General features: G+C 58.6%; 3 protein-coding genes and 1 long non-coding RNA gene across 8 annotated transcripts; 2 read left to right on the top strand and 2 right to left on the bottom strand.

Annotated features, from left to right (window-relative positions):
- Positions 1-1342: 1342 nt before the first annotated feature.
- Positions 1343-6995, bottom strand: LOC309613486 (uncharacterized protein). The gene is made up of 4 exons (XM_082360335.1): positions 6904-6995; positions 5926-5996; positions 5364-5509; positions 1343-5005 (listed from the first exon to the last, which is right to left on the bottom strand). The coding sequence occupies exons 1-4, from the start codon at positions 6967-6969 to the stop codon at positions 4944-4946; spliced, it is 345 nt and encodes a 114-aa protein (XP_082216461.1). The 5' UTR covers positions 6970-6995; the 3' UTR covers positions 1343-4943.
- On the top strand, positions 5650-14957 carry SLC12A9 (solute carrier family 12 member 9). 4 transcript variants are annotated; one of them, XM_082360325.1, is made up of 14 exons: positions 5650-5800; positions 6547-6769; positions 6927-7061; positions 7529-7660; positions 8090-8398; positions 9080-9187; positions 9311-9422; positions 9996-10153; positions 10262-10344; positions 10523-10647; positions 10794-10986; positions 11156-11330; positions 11552-11698; positions 13660-14957. In XM_082360325.1, exons 2-14 carry the CDS (start codon positions 6589-6591, stop codon positions 14550-14552), a joined length of 2751 nt encoding a protein of 916 aa, XP_082216451.1. In that variant the 5' UTR covers positions 5650-5800; positions 6547-6588; the 3' UTR covers positions 14553-14957. The 4 variants fall into 4 exon arrangements, with proteins under 4 accessions (XP_082216451.1, XP_082216453.1, XP_082216454.1 ...); XM_082360327.1 differs by having other exon boundaries at positions 5655-5796; XM_082360326.1 differs by lacking the exon at positions 5650-5800 and having other exon boundaries at positions 6537-6769.
- Positions 14958-15123: 166 nt separating this feature from the next.
- On the top strand, positions 15124-19250 carry TRIP6 (thyroid hormone receptor interactor 6). 2 transcript variants are annotated; one of them, XM_082360332.1, is made up of 9 exons: positions 15124-15524; positions 15815-15942; positions 16032-16157; positions 16449-16835; positions 17150-17243; positions 17361-17530; positions 18295-18473; positions 18747-18867; positions 18982-19250. In XM_082360332.1, exons 1-9 carry the CDS (start codon positions 15416-15418, stop codon positions 19111-19113), a joined length of 1446 nt encoding a protein of 481 aa, XP_082216458.1. In that variant the 5' UTR covers positions 15124-15415; the 3' UTR covers positions 19114-19250. The 2 variants fall into 2 exon arrangements, with proteins under 2 accessions (XP_082216458.1, XP_082216459.1); XM_082360333.1 differs by lacking the exon at positions 16032-16157.
- On the bottom strand, positions 17705-18781 carry LOC309613490. Its single transcript, XR_014235758.1, has 2 exons — positions 18674-18781; positions 17705-17995 (listed from the first exon to the last, which is right to left on the bottom strand). It is a non-coding gene; the product is annotated as an uncharacterized lncRNA (long non-coding RNA).
- Positions 19251-20085: the final 835 nt, after the last annotated feature.

The raw sequence follows: 20085 nt of genomic DNA, 5'->3' as shown, positions 1-20085 counted from the left end.
TAAGTGACCTGTGCGATGCACTCAGCTAGTAGCCAGCAGGTGGGCCTGACACCGCACTCGGCATACGGGACAGCCTTCCAGCCCCACCTCCAAGGACCTGTAGGACACACGTGTCCTTTTCCTCCTTCCTCTCTCACCCAGGCCAGGCTGAGGGTACTTCCCTCCCTCAGCCTTGGACCCTTTCTCTTGTGGAGCCCCTACTTCCCACTAGACATTAAAGGGGTGTGATTTAGCCCCTAACATTCACCAGAGCCTGGCCCAGCCAGCCCCCAATCTTGGTGCTGGGGAAGAGGAAGGGACCCTGAGCACTGATGGAGTGGCAGGGGACTGAAACAGCCAGGACCGGGAGCAAGCAGCAGTGCGAGCGGATAAGAAGGAGCGCAGGGGAAGGGCAGAGCTCACCACAGAGGCCAAGGCTACCAGAAGGCAAGGAGGTAGAGAGAACGGAGGCAAGGGGGCTGGGGACCAGAGCTTAAAGGGAGGGCTGGGGGTGGGTAGTGCGGGGGGGAGTCGGGGAGAGGTAATGGGAGGCTCATTGTCCCAGCAGGGGGAAGTCTTTTGTTTCCTCTCTTCCCTTGGCAGCCTGACAGGATATGAGGCCAAGCCCCCCCTCCATGCCAGCATCCCCCCACCCACTGGACAGGGCCCTTCCCTTACCATTGTATCCTTGACAGGGATGGGGGCAGGGGGCAATGGCTCTAGGTGGGAATACAAGGACTGTTCGTGGCTGGGGGCTAGGCTACCGAGGTCCTGAAGGGACCAGAAGCCCCCGGGCTGGTTCGTGGAGCTTGGCAGGGAAAGCTCCGTGCCTGGGGAGGAGCAGGAAGCCAGGCCAGGGTGGGGCCTGCACCGAGGGTAGCAGGTCGGGCCAGGGGGTGGCAGGCTGGGCCCAGAGGAGATGACGCAGCCCTTCAGGCCTCTCCCAGCCCCCACCATTCCAGCGTGGGGGCCTGAGAGCTCACCTGAAATCCAGTGTTGACATCCCCCCCACTAGGGCGGTTGGGATCTGGTAGAGCCCAGCAAACTCCGGGGTCCGGCCTGGGCCCTCCACCGCCGCTTTCCTGTACTCCCTCCCTCCCTCTCCAGGATCCAGGAGTCTGGCCTCCCGCTGCGGTCCTCCAGGAACCCTGGAATTTCATCCATCCCCTCCTCTCCCTCCTGGGTCATTTTGCTCCATCAGCTGTTCCTGCAGGAAGGGCGCCCTGCTCAGCCTCGCCTCTCTTCCCGAGCCTTTTGTTTGCTGGGTCTGCAGGAAACTGTAGGGGCGGTGGCCAAGGGCTCATCTGCCCCTGGGGCCTGGGGGAGGGGGGGGGCCCGGATTCACAAGACTTAATCCTGGGGAGCTCACGGCGGGGGTAGGGAAGCTCGATCTTCGGGGAATTAGCATTTAGGGCCTGAACTCGGAGTTGGGGCACCCGGGGGCGGGGATTGGACGTCGTATCTCCGAGGGGCGGTCCGGGTGTGTGTTCGGGGATTCCTAGAACTAGAGGCTGGAGGGACACCCCGAGGTGACCTAATAGGTGGGAGCCAACACGAGGGGAGAAAAATCTAGATACTGAATCCCACAACCTCGTCCTACACGCCTCGGATCCGGGGAATCCCAAGCGGTGGGGAGACGGTAGGCAGGTCAGACCGAGCAGTTTCTAAGGACTAGCTAATTCCTTTTTCTTTAAAAAATGGTGGGGAGGAGGACCAGCACGTAGCCTATGAATTCACGCCTTCCCAGGACGCACCCGCAGACTAGGCGGCGGCGCGGACGCTCTAGCAAGCTGGCGCCCTCTCTTTGTTTGCCCTCTCCCTGAGGCCACCCTGGGCGCCGCCATATTCCCTTCCCAGCGGGCGGGGCGGGGCCAATGCAGTCACGTGAGGAGCAAGCCCTCAGGTCCGCGATGGTTCCCAGAACCGTCAGGGAATGGATCCTGAGGTCCACTCGAGTGCCAGGAGCTGTTAGAAGTACCGGAGCTAGAGCAGCGAAGAAAAGACAAGTTCCTGTTTCGTGGAGCTTAACTTTCTGTTGGGAATAGACAGTCAATGAACAAGATACACAAGTAAACGACATGTATTAGTGTTAAGCGCTATGGAGAAAAAAATAGGAAAGTGGGATGGGAAGGAAGGTGTAGTTCAATTTTAAATGGGACTGGCGGAGAAGATTTCACTATGAAGATAATATTTGAGTTCAGAAGACAAAGGAGGCTCATGCCCTGGGTGCCCACAGGGCGTTCTTGGGAACAGCCCAGAGGTCGTTGTGGGGTGAGATCAGGAGATGAGAGGTGAGGGCAGGATGCATATCGGGTAGGGCTTCATGGGTAGGGTGCCCATATAATATATAGACCACTCTGGGTCACTTCTGAGCGAAGGATATGCTGTTAATACTTATGCTAAAGCAACAGGCACAAACTGGTAGTTGGACTGTAGTCGGTGAATCAGAAGGTAAGTATGGTTACCTTAAGGGACTTTGATTTTTACTCTGAGGAAAATGGGAAACCACTGGACAGTTTTGAAAAGAGAAGTGTCATGAATGGATACTTGCTTTAATAGCATCCCTCTAATCTGTTGAGAATAGAATGTAGGGGCCAGGGCAGAAGCAGGCACACCAGTCAGGGGGCCACCAGTCAGGGAGCTGTTGCAATAATGCAGGCAAGAGATGATGGTGGGGACTTCCCTGGTGGCTCAGTGGTTAAGAATCTGCCTGCCAGTGCGGGGGACACGGGTTCGAGCCCTGGCCCGGGAAGATCCCACATGCCGCGGAGCAGCTAAGCCTCTGCACCGCAACTGCTGAGCAACCCCCGCTCGCCCCAACTAGAGAAAGCCTGCACACAGCAATGAAGACCCAATGCAGCCAAAAATAAATAAATAAAAATAAACTTATTTAAAAAAAAAGAGATGATGGTGACTTGGACTAGGGTGGTAAATTGGGGTTGGATACTGGTTGTATTTTAAAAGTAGAGGCCAGGGCTTCCCTGGTGGCGCAGTGGTTGAGAATCTGCCTGCCAATTCAGGGGACATGGGTTCGAGCCCTGGTCTGGGAAGATCCCATGTGCCGCAGAGCAACTAGGCCCGTGAGCCACAATTACTGAGCCTGCGCGTCTGGAGCCTGTGCTCCGCAACAAGAGAGGCCGCGATAGTGAGAGGCCCGCGCACCGCGATGAAGAGTGGCCCCCGCTTGCCGCAACTAGAGAAAGCCCTCGCACAGAAATGAAGACCCAACACAGCCATAAAAAAAAAAAAAAAAAAAAAAAAAGTAGAGGCCAAAGGAGTTGCTGATGGGTTGCATGTGGGGTGTGAGAGAGAGTATTCAAGCACAACCCCAAGGTTTTTGACCTAAGCAACTGGGCAAGTGGGACAAGCACAAGAGGAGTAGGTTGTGGGGGTGTGTTCAGGCGTTGGATTTTGGATATGCCAAGTTTGAGTTGCCCATTTGATGTCCAAGCAGAGATGTTAGTATGTTCTTGGAAGTCTGAAGTTCAGAGTAGAGATCTGGGCTGTAGATACACCCTTGAGGCACTGTTATAGAGATGGTATTTAAAACTAGGGGATTGGATGAGATCACCAAGAGAGTGGGTGTAAGTGGTGAAAAAATGTCTGTGGACTGAGCTTCCAGTGCTCATTGGAGCCTCCAGTCCACAGTGGCCTCTTGGCTGTTCCTCCAACACCTAGCGGTGCTCCAGAGTTGAGACAAGAGATGAGGAAGAACCAGCAAAGGAGACTGAACGGGAGGATAGTTGCATTTACCAGAGCTGTGATTTTGCCAGGAGGTGTAATAAAGTGAGAGAGGGGCAAGGGAGGGCTTTTCACTGACCGTGAACTTTAAGCTGGGTAAGAAGGGAAGTGAGTGGGGGACAGTGGGCAGAGGGCAGGATCAATGGATTGAGGGTCCGGTGAGGTGGAGGAGTGTTCAGGTCAGGGCATGACAAAGACCCTCCCCTTGACCAAACTTCAGTCAGGTTCCTCTGAACCTTCTTCTGGACTAGGCCTCGACCTTGGCCCCCATCCGTGCTGGGCCTTCCTAGCTCAGTTTAGAGAGAATCCACCCACCCTTCATATCTGATCACCCTGGCCTGCCTTCAGCAAGGATCCTGTTAAGTCCCTTTAGCTAGAATCCCCCGATGCTTGGTGCTTCCTCTTAGTAATTTTCCATTCACTGACCCCCTCATTCTGCTTGTTGGCTCTAAATCCCCAGCTGATTTTGCTGTATTTGGAGTTGAGCCCGTTCTCTCTCCCCTATTGTGAGTCTTGACACCTATTGCAATAGTTCTGAATAAAGTCTTCTTTACTGTTTTAGCAAGTGTCAGATTATTTTTTTTCCTCAACAGGCATAACTAGAAGTGGTGAATGAAAAGAGGAAAGGGTACATTATTGGTAATGACAATGTCTAGGCATCACCATTGGGTGGGATGGAGGGTGAGATCTATGCAGAAGTGGAGTTTAAGCACCTGCCAGCCCAGGGTGTTGGAAGTCTCATCCATGTGGATGTTGAAATCACCAAAAATTGTGACAGGAGGGATGTTGGAGAGACCCAGGAGCCAAGCTCCGTGTTGTGGGTAGCAGAGATGACCACTGAAAATACCACAGTTTAACTGCTCATGAGATCTCTCCCTGGCAAAGCCACATTTGTTCTGCTTTGAGCCCCTTCCTCTCCTAGGGAAAGGTTGCAGATAATTTACAGCCCAAAGCCAGTGGCAGGAAAAGCGGTGTTCATTTCCTGAGGCTCAAATGACAGTGTAACCATGAAGGACTCTATAAAGTTAGGAAATTATTACTGAAGTTCTCCAAGCTTCAATTTGCTAACGTGAAAAATGGAAATCATAGCGGGATCTACCTCACAAAGTGGTTATGCATATTTCATGTAGTACCGTATGCAAATAAGTTATTGAACATTTCGGTATTGTTCTCAAGTGCCTATTAGTTTATTGAACACTCACAGCAACCTTAACCGGGAGGGTCTAGCTAATCCCCATTTTACAGATGAGGAAACGTTGCCAGGTGGTGCTGACGTTGATGGCACCTGTAAAGAGTGAGGAGTGGGTCCTAACTCTCAGAGGTTCAAAAGTCTGGAGGGGACAACCTTGCGGGGAGGCACGAAAGCGGGCGGGGGACCACGCCGACCTACGGCGGCTTGCGCCTCCAGGGCTCGCCCGGATCGGCGGCCAATGGCTCCCTCTGGTGGCGGAAGAGAGGAGAGCAGCCAGTGGGCTGGACAGGGCGCGAGGGGAGGGCGCCGCAGGGGCGAGGACTGAGGCCAGGACCTGGTGGGCTTTGCAAGGATCCGAGAGGCTGGAGGAGTAGGACCCCGGAAGGCGTGGGCCGACAAGGCCCCGCGTTCCGGGTGGCGCACCTGGGCCAGGTGTTGTGGCTCCGCCCACCTGCCGGAGGCCTTTCGCCGTCACGACACGCCCCTTTCAGCAGTGTCTCCTCCGGGCGCCTCCGAGCTCCGAGTGGGGTCCCACCCGCGTGGCGGGCGCCTGTTTGCACCAGGGTGATAGGCGCAGTGGGAGCCGTGGCCCACACCCTGCCGGAGACGCACGTTTGAGTGGCGACCCAGGGCAGCACCCGGGTCGCACGTGGGGCGGGAGCCGCGTAGGCAGCGGGAGCCGGGTGGGGCGGGGCTTCCCCGGGCTCGCCCACGGGGCGGGGCCGGGCCTGGGGACCAATGGGGCGCGTGTGTGCTGGGGGTGGGTCAGGCTCCGGGCCTGGCATCCCGGTAGCCACAGCTGTCTTTTCCGGCACCCGCGCCCCCTCCGCCAGTAGCGGACCCTCCGGCTCTCGGGGATCACCCCCGAGCGGCTGCGTCCTCCGGTGGGTAAGTGAGCGCCCTGCCACACCCGGGCGGTGAGGGTGCGCCTGGCCGAGGAGGAGCGAATCTCGGCCCCTTCCAACCCGCCCGGGGAGAAAGTGGGCAGGAACCGGTGCGGGGAGGAGGACCACCTTGTGTCGCCGGGCGGTGTTTTTGTTTTGGTCGTCGAGGAGTTGTTGGGGAGGTAGAGTCTGGGGGACGCCTGTGTGGGTGGGAGGAATCTGGTGAGATTAAGGAAAGAGGAGGCTGTCTGAGATGGGTTGAGGGAGAGTGTTGATGGAGGGTGGGGCTTTGGAAGATTCGGAAGTTTCTTATCGCCTGGGGATGAGGTGATTGCATGGAGGATCTTGGGGGGCGGCTCAGGACTCCGGAGGAGCGGGTGAGGAGGGCCTCCTGCCCATCACTCACTTCCCTTTTGGGGGATTTGCTTCCTCTTGTGCTGCTAGTTAAGAAGGCGGAGGATCTTTGCACCTTTCCAGAGCCACTGCCATCCCTAGTCTCAGGGATACGGGGGAAGGGGTGGCCTCAGGAGCTGGGAGGGGCCATGGTACCCACTGCTGAGGCTTAAGAGTCTGCCATTGTTGGGGCAGTGGCCGGGACCTGTCTGCCCTCCACTAACTCTTTGAGTTGTTGGTGAACGTGAGTGTGTCTGTGTGTGTGTTTCCTTTCAGGGGAAGCTTCTGGGTGTTTGGTTAGAGGTGTTTTGTGGGGGGCTCCACGGAGCTGCCTTCCACTCAGCAAACTCTTTGCAGGCTTCATAACCCACTGGCAGCTTCCTCTGCCCGCTGTCGACCATGGCCAATGAGAACTCTCCTCTGCTGGCCTACCGGCTCCTGGGGGAGGAGGGGGTTTCCTTCCCTGCCAATGGGGCCGGGGGTCCTGGAGGGGCGTCTGCCCGGAAGCTGTCCACCTTCCTGGGTGTGGTGGTACCCACGGTCCTGTCCATGTTCAGTATAGTTGTCTTCTTGAGGATTGGTGAGTGGCAGGGGTTTACTTGGGGGTGCAGTGGGGTGGGACTGGGATGAGGTTGGGGAAGGGCCCTGGGAGAAATGGGCGGATGAAGGGCTTGGGGTGGGGTGGGGGGTGCGATGGGTGAGCCGCCATCTCACCTGCTTTGCCACTCCTGTCCCAGGGTTCGTGGTGGGCCATGCTGGGCTGCTGCAGGCTTTGGCCATGCTCCTGGTTGCCTACTTCATCCTGGCACTCACTGTCCTCTCCGTCTGTGCCATCGCTACCAATGGAGCTGTGCGAGGGGGCGGAGCCTACTGTATCCTCCAACGTCGGTGGACAGGGGTCTGGGCTCTTCTGTCTTATAGCGGGGAGGAGAGGGCCCCTCCCTGCATCCCCTGGTGGGGTAGGACAAGAGGGGACAAGTTCTAATGAATGTCCAGCAGACGGGTTGGTATGGGGAAGGTGACAAACACGACCTGACACGTTAGTGCCACTTTCCAGTTCACCAGGTGTCTTCCCAGCTGCCATTTTGGTTCTAATTGACAGTCCTGTCAGTTAGGTAGTATTCATCTTATGGACGAGGAAATTCAAGAGCATTAGTGACTTGGGCAAAGCCACGTGGCTTGGGAGTGGCTGCAGTGGGACACACTGCCCCTGGGAACAGTCCCGTGTGTTCAGGGAGGTGAGGCCTGGAGGGCCAGCTGCACAGTGCTTTGTGCCCGGGCCCTTCCTCACACTCCAGTTTCTTTTCCCTTAACGCTCACCCCCTGCTTCCACTTTCAGTCATGATCAGTCGGACCCTGGGGCCTGAGGTCGGGGGCAGCATCGGCCTCATGTTCTACTTGGCTAACGTCTGTGGCTGTGCCGTCTCCCTGCTGGGGCTGGTGGAGGCCATGCTTGATGTCTTCGGGGCTGGTTTGTGCTCCCCACCCTGATCTGGGCAGCTCTGAGGATTTGCCGGGTCTGGGATTCTGGGATCATGGCAGGGAGAGAAGCCCTCTCCAGGAGAGATGCATAGCGGTCCTTTAGCTCAACTTTCTTGAGCTCCTGCTGTGTGCCCAGCCTCGTGCAGACATCCAGACTTCCAAGAGAATGTCCTGGCCCGTGAGGAGCTTCCCATCTAGTCAGGGAGGCCAGATTAACACTCCTAAAATTGACAGAGCAAGATTGGTGGTACCCACCAGGCAGGGCTAGGATGCTGGGGTACAGTTGGGTGGGGGAGTGGAAAAGATGGCCTCTCTGAGGACAGGTGGGCCAAAGATGGGGTCTCTTCCTGCTTTGAGTCATGGTTGGGGTCCCTCCTTGGGGGTCTGGCTTTCTAACTCTGTTCCTTCCTCTCTACAGATGCCACGGGGTCCAGCGGGCTCCGCATCCTACCCCAGGGCTACGGCTGGAACCTGCTCTACGGCTCCTTGCTGCTGGGCCTGGTGGGCGGGGTCTGCACCCTGGGGGCCGGCCTCTATGCGCGTGCCTCCTTCCTCACATTCCTGTTGGTCTCCGGTTCCCTGGCCTCTGTGCTGGTCAGCTTTGTGGCTGTGAGGCCCAGGGACATCCCCTTGACCCCTAGGCCTGGCCCCAACGGCTCCTCCCTGCCGCCCCAGGTTGGCCACTTCACCGGCTTCAACAGCAGCACCCTGAAGGCCAATCTGGGCGGTGAGCTGGGTGCAGGAGGCCTGGGGTTCTCAGGGCGAGGGGTGGGCGTGTGTGTGTGGGGGGCTTGGAATCCCTGGATGAGAAGAGATGTCAGAGAAAATCAGGGGCGGGAGGTCTGGACCTGGAGCAGTACAGGTTGATTAACATCTGTTGGGCGTGTATTGGCCGCTGTCTGTTTGACCCAGCTGGGCACGAGAGTGACCACAAGACAGTCCCTACCTTAGAGGAACTTGTTTAGTTGGAGAGATAAGATGTATATTCAGGAAACAAATTGCATAATAGGACCGAGTGTGATTGAAGTAGACAAGAAGCACAGAGGAGTCCAGAGGAGGGAGACCTGGGTATGGGCCGGGGAGGGCGCGAGCTGGTGGAGCTAGAGGTGGCGTGAGCGGGGTTGGGAAATTCAGATAGGAGGTGGAGGGAAGGCGTCTTAGGAAAGAGCGTGGATGAAGGCCTGGAGGGAGGAACGGAGGAGCATGGGGAGAAGGTGGTGATGAGGTCAGCTGAGCCAGAGCCAGAGACGGGTCAGGGCTGGGGTCTTGGTGAGTTGGTGAGGGTGGTGGGGAGGCGGGGGGGGGGAGGTTTAGCACGTGAGGAGAGGGTAGCAGGGCCAAAACGCCCGGATCCCTACGACGGATGCTGATCCCCTCTCCTCCCTGGGAACGATTCCCCTCTCCTCAGCTGGCTACGCCAAGGACTACACCACGGGGGCCACGATGACCTTTGCTAGCGTCTTTGCCGTCCTTTTTAACGGCTGCACAGGCATCATGGCCGGGGCCAACATGTCAGGTGAGAGTCCTGGGGGAAGGGGGGCTGCCTTGCCGCCTTGTGCCCCTACAGGGCACTGAGGGTTCAGGGATAACAGGGCACGGTGGGGGGTTGACCTCCCTCCCTCTGCTCCCTGCCCTCCAGGGGAGCTGAAAGATCCCAGCCGGGCCATTCCTCTGGGCACGATTGTTGCTGTTGCCTATACTTTCTTCATCTACATCCTGCTTTTCTTCCTCTCCAGCTTCACCTGTGACAGGTGCCTGGGGAGGGGGTGAGCCTGGTCCTTGAGGGGGTGGAGTGGAGGTGTTGTCACACCTGGATCACCAAGGGAAGCACGGGCCGGGGCGGGGGGTGGGGGGCAGATACCCAAGTTGTTGGGGGGTGTGGAGAAGATGGGGACTGTTCCTCCCACTGGGAGAGAGTTAGAGCTGCTGCCCCGGGTGCGGAGGGCTGGCTACGTGGTAAGAGCCAACGCGAAGCCAGCGTTTGCTTTGTGCCTGGTACTATTGTAAGTACTGGGTTTGGGGGTGGGGTGGGGAACAGCTTTCTAGTCAATTTGTATTTCCATAAATATTTGGCTTCTTGTGCACGTACTGTTGGGAATGTCCACCCTGTGATTAAATCCAAAGCAGCCCAACGACAACCAGTGAATGCCAAGTCTAACCCCTGGGCACACTTGATCTATCAATACGGTGCTTGAGATCAGGGCTGGGGTCAGTTCAGAATACCCAGCGCTTAACCTCAGCCAGTGTTGGGAGAACTGTTCTCACCAGGCCCCTGGGATGGATGCACATTTATTATCTGCATCCTCCTCCTTTCCTTCCTGTAGGATCCTGCTGCAGGAGGACTACGGGTTCTTCCAAGCCATCAGCCTGTGGTCCCCGCTGGTGCTGACCGGTATCTACGCCACATCGCTCTCAGCCTCCATGAGCTCCCTCATCGGCGCCTCCCGCATCCTCCACGCCCTGGCCCAGGACAACCTCTTTGGTGCGCTGTCCCCTGCCTCGTGCCCGGCTCTGAGCGCACCCTCCCGTGTCTGTCTCGGTCCCCACCTTGGCCCAGGCTGATATGTCTGCTGCATTTCCGTTTGCACAGGAGTGATCCTGGCGCCGGCTAAGGTTGTATCCCAAGGGGGGAACCCCTGGGGAGCCGTGCTCTATTCTTGGGGCCTAGTGCAGGTAAGCTTTCCTCTTCAAGCTGCCCTCACCCTCACCGTAAGCCCCCCCTGGTTACACTCACGGGACCAGGAAGGGTCAGACGCGCACTGGGAGACGTGCCTGAAAAGGCAGGATGTGTTGGCGTAGGACGGGGAGCGGGGCGCGTGGATGAACGCCCAGCCTCTTGGTCCTTGTCCAGCTGGTGCTCCTGGCTGGGAAGCTGAACACGCTGGCCGCCGTGGTCACTGTCTTCTACCTGGTGGCCTATGCTGCCGTGGACCTGTCCTGCCTGAGCCTCGAGTGGGCCTCGGCCCCCAACTTCCGGTGAGCGAAGGAGATGCCTGTGTCCTCAGAGAAAGGGAGGGAGGAATGGGAAGGCCTGGGACCAAGCGGGGAGAGGCTGCGGATGGAGTGGAGTGGCTCGCTGTCGGGGCAGCCCTGAGCGTCCTTCCTTCTCTGTCGGCCCCCAGCCCCACCTTCAGCCTCTTCTCCTGGCACACCTGCTTGCTGGGGGTGGCCTCCTGCCTGCTCATGATGTTCCTCATCAGCCCCGGGGCCGCTGGCGGCTCCCTGCTTCTCATGGGCCTGCTTTCTGCCCTGCTCACGGCTCGAGGAGGCCCCAGCAGCTGGGGTTACGTCAGCCAGGCCCTGCTTTTCCATCAGGTGGGGGGAGCTTGGGGGAGGGGAGGGGGAGGGGAGGGGATGGGACGGGAACGCCCACGCCCGGAGGAGGCCTCCTCTTCCCCCGGCTGCCTGCGCTGGTTCCGGCCCAGGTGGTGAATGGGGGCTGCGCCCCGGAGCCCTTCCTCCTGTCACCTCACCTGGTCCCCAGGTGCGGAAGTACCTGCTCCGGCTGGACGTCCGGAAGGACCACGTGAAGTTCTGGCGGCCGCAGCTGCTGCTGCTGGTGGGGAACCCCCGGGGCGCGCTGCCTCTGCTGCGGTTGGCCAACCAGCTCAAGAAAGGGGGCCTCTATGTGCTGGGCCATGTCACCCTGGGAGACCTCGGTCAGTGCCTCCACTCACCCCTCCGCCCCGACCTCTCTCTCCCTCCCGTTCCCAGAAGCTCTTTGTGTTCTTTGTGCCCCAGAGGCCTCGTGCTTCTTCCCAGATGACCCTCCCTACCAGCCATACCCCTGCCCAGACCTTTCTTTTCTGCCCACGTGGACTTGGACTCTAGGAGAAAGTACGTGAATCTGGCCCACATGGGCTGCCTGCCTCCTCCGCAGACTCCCTGCCCTCGGACCCCGTGCAGCCGCAGTACGGGGCGTGGCTGAGCCTGGTGGACCGGGCCCAAGTGAAGGCCTTCGTGGACCTCACCCTCTCGCCCTCCGTGCGCCAGGGGGCTCAGCACCTGCTGCGGATCTCAGGTCTTGGTGAGCTGCTCCTCTCCGGGTGCCCTCGGCCCCCCACTCCGTGGCCCCTCTCAATCTCTGCTCCCCTCCTCCAGAGAGTCAACCACAGATTGCAAACTCCAAAAGGAACCCACAGTCTAGTGCAGACAGGACTTGGTTCTCAAAGATAAAAGACAGTGTGTGATAAGGTCTCCGAGGTGACGCCTTAAGGACTAGAGATGGAACAACACCGTTTGTCTGTTTTCTTTCTGACCCATGCTTGGGGCACAGGCTCTGAAGAACATGTTGTCTTTCAGGGGGCAGTGGGAGGAGTATTTGAGGTGGGGCTGCCCCATCAAATCTAGGGTAGATGCTTTCTAACCACCAGAGTTCAGAGAGAGGAAGACCACTGTCACCGATGTGGCCGGCAAAGGTTTTGTGATGAGATGGTATCTCAGCTGGGCCTTGAGAGGAGCAGAGAAGTACGGAGTGGTTAACGTGGCCCCCAGAGACTACAAAGGATGCCAGGGGTGTGTGGGTCTGATGCTGTCGCATGGAGTGGAACAGTCCGAGCTCCGTGACTGCATCTTCGTGCCAATGCCTCCAGCCCAGCTCCCCAACTTCCTCCAAATTCCTGCTCAGCGCCTCCATCTTTCTCAACCCCGGGACTGGCGTCTGTGCCCTCTCTGAGCGCATGCTTCCTGCTCCACTTACAATCTGGCTAAAGTTCAAGTGTTGGACATTGCCCTGGTCGGTGTCAATCAGAACCCTGGAAAATGCTCAGGAGGGGGTGTGACTAGTTTAATTTGCAAGATCAGCTGGAGTTCCCACCTGCCAAGGTGTTTTAGGGGTGTTATCAAGCATTGTTAGCTAGAACCTGGAGCATCTGAGGGCTTGTCTCTCCTCAGCCCCACCTTTTGTTGGGGAGAAACCCTTGGTCTCTGGACCAAGAGACCACTCCTTTCACGTAATTCATCCTGCAGAAAATGATTCAAATGAAATGGAAAAGGTTTCCTTTAAGTGGTCAGTCCCCCAGCATGGAGAATTTGATTTACTGGCAGATTTTGAGTACACCTTTTGTCCCGTGAGAAGGGGTCTTAGAGGAGGTCTGAGTCTTCCTGTAAACTCAGGCCTGGTACAGGGGAAATTATCTGATTCCATATTCGTTGTTCAGATAGTAAAACCCAGGAGCTGTCAGTAGGGACTGGGGGCTTTGTGGTTGGTGCACCACCAGCTTAGTGGCTCAGAGAATGGGCTCTGGTGCTGGGTACATCGTGTTCACTTGCTGGCCCCAGTGTCTATCAGCCATGAGCCTTTGGGCAAGTGACTTCAGCTCTCTGGGTCTCAGGTTCCTTATCTGTAAAAGGGGGTGAGTAATAGTTCCTACCTCATACTGTTGCTTCAAGGATTAGATGAGTTAAAACACAGAGTGCTTTCAACAGGATGGGGGCTCCAGTCAGCGTGCAGACGGTGGCTCACAGGGGACAGTGCTTTGGACACGCTGTCGTTAGGGCTTTGCAGTCACAGAAACAGATTGTGCAGCCCCAGCCCTGAGTTCTCATCCTCCCCTAGCAGGGTCTGAGCGCTGTTTCCCTGGGGATTGAGGCCATGCGCTTGACTAATCAGGGGGTCCCATCTGCCAGTGGAGTCAGACTTGTATCTCCTATCATGAAAAAGGTGTTGAAGCCCAGAGTGAATACATCCTACTGCCCCGGAAAGGAAGTGCTTCTTAGTTACAAGAATCCTAAGGCGAACTTTGCCTATTTAAATGGAGGCGATTAGTCATGGAGATAAATCAAATAAATGCATGTGAAAGTGTTTGGGAAAACTAAAAGTCATTATGCAAATGTGCATAATGTTGCCTTAAGAGGCCAAGCACAATGCACGTGTCATACCTGATGGCTGACACACCTTGCTGTCAGCGGGTGGGAGTGGGCACCTATTAGCATAGTGTGAACTCAGCCTGAGTCTGATTCCTGTGGGTTCCTTCCTGCCTACCCCAGGTGGCATGAAGCCCAACACGCTGGTCCTGGGTTTCTACGACGATGCTGCACCCCAGGACCACTTCCTGACGGACCCAGCTTTCTCTGAGCCTGTGGATGGCACCCAGGAGGGCGGGTCCCCGGCCCTGAGCACCCTGTTCCCTCCACCCCGGGCTCCGGGAAGCCCTCGGGCTCTCAGTCCCCAGGACTACGTGGCCACAGTGGCAGACGCCCTGAAGATGAACAAGAATGTGGTTCTGGCCCGGGCCTGTGGAGCCCTGCCCCCCGAGCGGCTAAGCCGGGGATCTGGGGGCACCTCTCAGCTGCATCACGTGGACGTGTGGCCCCTCAACTTGCTGCGGCCCCGGGGCGGGCCCGGCTACGTGGATGTCTGCGGCCTCTTCCTGCTGCAGATGGCAACCATCTTGGGCATGGTGCCTGCTTGGCACAGTGCCCGCCTGCGGATCTTCTTGTGCCTGGGGCCTCGCGAGGCGCCAGGGGCAGCCGAGGGGCGGCTCCGGGCACTGCTGAGCCAGCTGAGGATCCGGGCCCAGGTGCAGGAGGTGGTGTGGGGCGAGGGGGCTGCGTCGTCCCAGGAGCCTGAGGAGGAGGAGGAAGGGGACTTCGTGAACGGCAGGCGGGGAGACGCCGAGGCAGAGGCCCTGGCATGCAGTGCCAACGCCCTGGTTCGGGCCCAGCAGGGGCGCGGCGGAGGAGGGGGGCCTGGTGGCCCTGAGGGTGGGGATGGCGAGGAGGGGCCCGCCACCGCCCTGACCTTCCTGTACCTGCCTCGGCCACCTGCTGACCCTGCTCGCTATCCTCGCTACCTGGCGCTGCTGGAAATTCTGAGCCGCGATCTGGGCCCCACGCTGCTCATTCACGGCGTCACCCCTGTCACTTGCACTGATCTCTGATGCCCATTCCAAGTAGAGTGTCCAGGTAATTGTAATCGGGTGGCCCACCTTGATTACGGGGTGAGGAGGGGAAGGGCCGCCTTCCACCCGCCTGGCACATGGGAGTCGGACCCTGGTGGAGGTATTAGGGGATCCTGGTCTCTGGCATCTCTCGGTCTCTGGGAGAGGGGCCCCGGTGCACTAACGCAGGGCAGCTGTCTCCGCCACCACGGGGGAGGGCCCCCTCCCCCGCTGGCCTCCCTCCCTTCACCCGTGCCTTGACGGGGGCTGGGTCTCCGCTTGTGACTCTAGGCTACCTCAGTCTCCCCACCTCGCCCAGCAGACGCCCCGACCACTGGGGTTTTGATGTTTTTGTTCTGTTTTATTTTTCTAACTGCCGAACGTGAATAAAAGATCAAAACACTACGCATTGGCCGGGCGTTTCTGGAGGGGGGCGGGTAGCTGGGACGGAAAGAGGGAGAAATCTGTATGGGGGATGGGGAAAGAGGGGCGCTGGAGCGTCCCAGGGGCGAGGGGGCCACATGCGGGACCCGGGGCTCCGGGCCTGTGGGAGATGGAGGCTGCCCGCAGCCCCCAGACTTAGGCTCCCGAGGAAAGCCCTCCCTGCTCGCAGGAGGGGGCCCAACTCGGGGAGGGACGGCAGTTTAGGGCCTAGGGGGCCACGTGACCCTCCCCCAGGAATGCGGTGACGTCACCGGGGGCGTGGCCGTCCCCAAAATTAGGGAGGAAGGGGAAAAAAAAAGCCAGAAAAAGTTTCTTTCCTGGAGTCCCAAGCGAGGTGTGGGACAGAAGAAGGGATCAAAGTCAGAGGCCCGGGGCTCCGTGGGGCCCTGACCGCTGTCTGGAGTCCCCCTTTCCAGGCCATGTCCGGGCCCACCTGGCTCCCCCCGAAGCAGCCGGAGCCTGCCAGAGCCCCTCAGGGGAGAGGGCTCCCCCGAGGCGCCTCGGGGCCGCCGGCGGCCCACGGAGCAGGTAAGGCAGCCCAGTGCGGCCGAGGAGGCCACCGGGCCACCAGAGCTCACCTCTGTCCTGTGGCTCCTGCCTCCCGCTGAGCCCGCCACTGCCGCCCCTTCCCAAGCCCGGCTGGACCCCGCCGCCCCTGCCTCCTCGCGGCCCTCCCTGCCTCCTGCCCCATCCGCGGACCCCAGGTGCGGGGGTGGGGGCGTGGGGGAGGGGAGAAGAGGGACCCAAGACGGCGGCGTCCACAAGTGTCACCCTCTCCTTCCCCAACCCCACCTTCGCTCTCTCTTCCCTCAACCCAGCACTCCAGCCCCACCCCAGGGTCAATTTTTGCCCCCTCCCATCTGAGCAGTGTTACCAGGCCCCTGGGGGACCGGAGGATCGGGGGCTGGCCTGGGTGGGGTGCCATGGAGCACCCCAGCGCTCGCAGGTGAGCACGGGGATTGGGGGGTGGGGGGGCTTAGGGCAGGAGAGGAGACCGTGTGATTTGCTTTCTCCCTGCTTTTGCTCCATCCCCAGGGGCTCCCCGCAGACAGGGGGGGCATGCGCCCAGGAAGTCTGGATGCTGAGATAGATTCCCTGACCAGCATGCTGGCTGAGTTGGACGGGGGTCGAGGTCACGCCCCAAGGCGGCCTGACCGGCAGGTGACTCCCCTGTCCTGCCCCTGTCCCTTCCGGTCCTTGTCCCCTGCCCCTCCCCCCCCCAAGCCTGGCCCCTACTCTGAATTCTCACCCGCCCTCCCCCTCTGTGTGAGTGATGCCCACACCAGTGTGGAGGAAGCTGGGTCACCAAGACTCACTAGGTTGTCAACCACTCGAGGGAGGCCCCTTGTCAAAACCAGTGCTTGCCTGGGTGCCACATGGGGTAGGGGGTTCTACGGATGTGTGTCCTAGAATGGGCCCAGCTCACTCCTTCTGGTCTGCGTTTCTCCCCAGGCTTACGAGCCCCCTCAGCCCCCTGCCTACCGCTCAGGCTCAGGCTCCCTGAAGCCGAATGGAGGGGGTGTTCCTCCCCCGCCGCTCCCAGCATCCCCCTATGGGGGCCCCACTCCAGCCTCCTATGCTACGGCCAGCACCCCCGCCGGCCCTGCCTTCCCTGTGCAAGTGAAGGTGGCACAACCAGTGAGAGGCTGTGGCACCCCCAGGCGGGGGGCCTCTCAGGCCTCTGGGCCCCTCCCGGGGCCCCACTTTCCTCTCCCAGGCCGAGGTGAAGTCTGGGGGGCTGGCTATAGGAGCCACCGCGAGCCAGGGCCGGGGGGCAAAGAAGAGGCTGCTGGGGTCTCCAGCTCTGCAGGAGGAAGAGGAGGCGGGTACGGGTCCCAGGTAAGCCCCCGGGCACTAGGATTTGGGGTCCTCAAAGACAACTGGATGCTGACTGGGTGGGGTGTGGGTGGGGTTTCACGTCCTGGTTTTCAGAGGTCTGGGGCGCTGGAGCTCTGGATCCTCTGGGGGTGGGGGCAGGTCAGGAAATAAAGGAGGGAAGGGGTCTAGATCTGCACACTGGCTCCTGGAGGGGCACCCCTGGCCCTGGGCTGGGATGTTCTCTGATGAACTCTCTGGGTAGAATTGCCTGGTCACCCTCAGTGACAGCATCAGGAGCTAGAGGTAGGGCCAAGCCCCTGATTCTCACCTCCCAGGTCCCCCTGAGCCAGCCTCCCGAGGAGGAGCTTGAGAGGCTGACCAAGAAGCTGGTGCACGACATGAACCACCCACCCAGCGGGGAGTACTTCGGTGGGTGAGCTGACCCTGGGCAGGGCGGGAAAGGGGAGGTGGGGCTGGAGAGTCGGAAGGCCTGTGGATCCAGCTTCCCGGCCTGTGCAGATTGACCCTGTCCCTCCCCGTCCCCAGGCCGGTGTGGTGGCTGCGGAGAAGATGTGGTCGGGGATGGGGCCGGGGTTGTGGCCCTGGACCGCGTCTTTCACGTTGGCTGCTTTGTGTGTTCTACGTGCCGGGCCCAGCTCCGGGGCCAGCATTTCTATGCCGTGGAGAGGAGGGCATATTGTGAGAGCTGCTATGTGGTGAGTGGTTGGGGCTTAGGGGGATGGTTTCCAGTCCAAGATGGGAACTCGATATCCGAGCCCCAAAGAGGAATAGGGCTTGAAGTGGGGGGACTAAAACTGATATACAAGAGGAGATGAATGAAGTAAGTAGCAATACACTGGCTACTGGAGAGGAAGGACGATATTCCCGCATACGTGTGAGGCATTTATTTTATTTTAAATTAAAGATTCTTTTGGCTGCATCGGGTCTTAGTTGTGGCACATGGGATCTTTCGTCGCGGCACACGGGCTCTTCGTTGTGGTGCGCGGGTTTTCTCTCCTCCAGTTGTGGCACTCGGGCTCCAGGGCGCGTGGGCTCTGTAGTTTGCGGCACGCGGGCTCTCTAGTTGAGGCGCGTGAGCTCAGTAGTTGTGATGCATGGGCTTAGTTGCCCCACGGCATGTGGGATCTTAGTTCCCCGACCAGGGATCGAACCCGCGTCCCCTGTATTGGAAGGCGGATTCTTAACCACTGGACCACCAGGGAAGTCCCGAGGCATTTATTTTAGATTTAAGGGAATGTGAGGCAGATATTACTACTGAAGGAAACTGAAGCTCAGAGAGGTTAAATAATTTGTCCAGGAAGCTGCAGTGCTGGGGCTTGCACTCAGATCTGTTCAAGGCCACCTTTCACTGAATCACATGCAGGGGGCTACAGACACAGATGGGTAGGCTGGCAGGATGCCTGTAAGGGCTGCCATGGGTCTCCCCAGCCCCTGACCTTCCTGCCCTCCTTCCCGACAGGCCACCCTGGAGAAGTGCTCCACGTGCTCCCAGCCCATTCTGGACCGGATTCTGCGGGCTATGGGGAAGGCCTACCACCCTGGCTGCTTCACCTGTGTGGTGTGCCACCGCGGCCTCGACGGCATCCCTTTCACTGTGGATGCCACCAGCCAGATCCACTGCATTGAGGACTTCCACAGGTCAGCGGGGTCCCCACCTTTTGTCTCAGGATGTCTGGCCTGGCCTTTCCCATCTTCCGCATCTCTCCTTCATATCCCGGTACCAGCCGCTCCTGTTTCACACCCCTGGCCATGCCTCCTTCTCGTTAAAATCACTCTCTTTCCCTAAGATCCAAGACCCTACCTACCTCTGGCCTCTCCCGTTCCCTCCTGCATCCCACCTTCTCTGGGCTCCGTTGTTAGTTCCCTCTAACCCTGGGGCTTGACAGCCTCCTTGGTTCCCTTCCACCCCAGGAAGTTTGCCCCAAGATGCTCAGTGTGTGGTGGGGCCATCATGCCTGAGCCAGGTCAGGAGGAGACGGTGCGAATCGTAGCTCTGGATCGCAGTTTTCACATTGGCTGTTACAAGTGTGAGGTAGGAGGCCTGGGCAAGGGAAAAAGGGTTATTGGGGTCTGGGGTGCTGAGCACGAGGGAGAAGGAACTCAGGGGTCCGGGCCTGATGGAAAGCTGTTGCTTCTTTCCGAACAGGAGTGTGGGCTGCTGCTCTCCTCTGAGGGTGAGTGTCAGGGCTGCTACCCGCTGGATGGGCACATCTTGTGCAAGGCTTGCAGTGCCTGGCGCATCCAGGAGCTCTCAGCCACCGTCACCACCGACTGCTGAGTCTCCCCAGGAGCACCTGCTGTGTTCTCCCTTCCCATCAACCACCCTCCCCATCATCTACCTTTATAACTTTGTCACCAAATGCTGTCTTCTCTTCCTCCAATCATGAAATAATAATCCCTCGAGTTTGTAAAACACTTCGAAGTCTGTTGTCTCATCTGATTCTCACAGCAGAACAACACAAGCACGGTTGTTGTGACTGCCTGCGTTTTCGGCTAAGAAGTGACTTCCTGGAACTTCCCTGGTGGTCCAGTGGTTGGGACTCTGAGCTTCCACTGCAGGGGGCACAGGTTTGATCCCTGGTCGGGGAACTAAGATCCCTCGTGCTGAGCAGCACGGCCGAAAAAAAAAAAAAAAAAAGTGACTTCTTAAGGTTACATTGCTCCCAAATGGTAGAACCAAGTTCAGAAGGGTCTTCTTAGTCCTGGGCCAGTTTTTTTGCAACTCCACTGACTCTTTTTAATGTGGTTTCTGTAAAGACACCCCTCCTCTCAGCGCTGGGAGCAAGGCTGCAGCACGTGCAAGGGAGGCAGCATTTCCTATTCTAAACAAGTCTTCACACTCAACTCACTGAACACGGCGGGGGGTGGTGCATTTAATCTGGGGCAACCCAGATCCTGCTTGGTGGTCAGGCCCTAAACCTATAAACGATCTCATCAAAGTACTGGTTGGTGTTTGCCACTTTTGCTTAAAGATGGGGTGCCTTTCTGGAAGAAGAGCAGGAACAATGGATTTTGCAGGTAGCACGTGCTGAGGCACCAACAAAGGCTGGTTCTCTGATGGGACCACAAAATGGTAGAAAATGCTTTAAAATGGTTGCCGTATCCGCTAAGCGCCCGCACTCCCCAAACCCGTGCCCTGCGCAAGGAGAGGGGGGAACCACCCCCAATGAGGTCCGGAGGCTCCGTGATCAAAGTTGGGGAGAAAGCGGCTGGACGCGAACTGTTTCAGACCCCGGGCACATCCGGGAAA

The sequence above is a fragment of the Balaenoptera borealis genome, assembly GCF_965194805.1.
Source record: "Balaenoptera borealis genome assembly, chromosome: 16".
Taxonomy (NCBI): Eukaryota; Metazoa; Chordata; class Mammalia; order Artiodactyla; family Balaenopteridae; genus Balaenoptera; species Balaenoptera borealis.
Note: the sequence above shows the minus strand (reverse complement) of the source record. Positions and strands in the feature narration are given on the sequence as shown.

Excerpts from the sequence above, each read along its gene's own strand:
- SLC12A9 (XM_082360325.1), top strand. The coding sequence starts at position 6,589 with ATGGCCAATGAGAACTCTCCTCTGCTGGCCTACCGGCTCCTGGGGGAG. Across the intron at positions 9,423-9,995 it reads TCCAGCTTCACCTGTGACAG|GATCCTGCTGCAGGAGGACT; the intron begins GTGCCTGGGGAG and ends TCCTTCCTGTAG. Across the intron at positions 10,648-10,793 it reads GCCTCGGCCCCCAACTTCCG|CCCCACCTTCAGCCTCTTCT; the intron begins GTGAGCGAAGGA and ends GTCGGCCCCCAG.
- TRIP6 (XM_082360332.1), top strand. The coding sequence starts at position 15,416 with ATGTCCGGGCCCACCTGGCTCCCCCCGAAGCAGCCGGAGCCTGCCAGA. Across the intron at positions 15,943-16,031 it reads GAGCACCCCAGCGCTCGCAG|GGGCTCCCCGCAGACAGGGG; the intron begins GTGAGCACGGGG and ends CTCCATCCCCAG. Across the intron at positions 17,244-17,360 it reads ACCCAGCGGGGAGTACTTCG|GCCGGTGTGGTGGCTGCGGA; the intron begins GTGGGTGAGCTG and ends CCCCGTCCCCAG.
- LOC309613486 (XM_082360335.1), bottom strand. The coding sequence starts at position 6,969 with ATGGCCAAAGCCTGCAGCAGCCCAGCATGGCCCACCACGAACCCTGGG. Across the intron at positions 5,997-6,903 it reads GGACAGGAGTGGCAAAGCAG|GCGTCCCCCAGACTCTACCT; the intron begins GTGAGATGGCGG and ends CCACCCACACAG. Across the intron at positions 5,006-5,363 it reads CGGCGAAAGGCCTCCGGCAG|GTGCCATCAACGTCAGCACC; the intron begins GTGGGCGGAGCC and ends CACTCTTTACAG.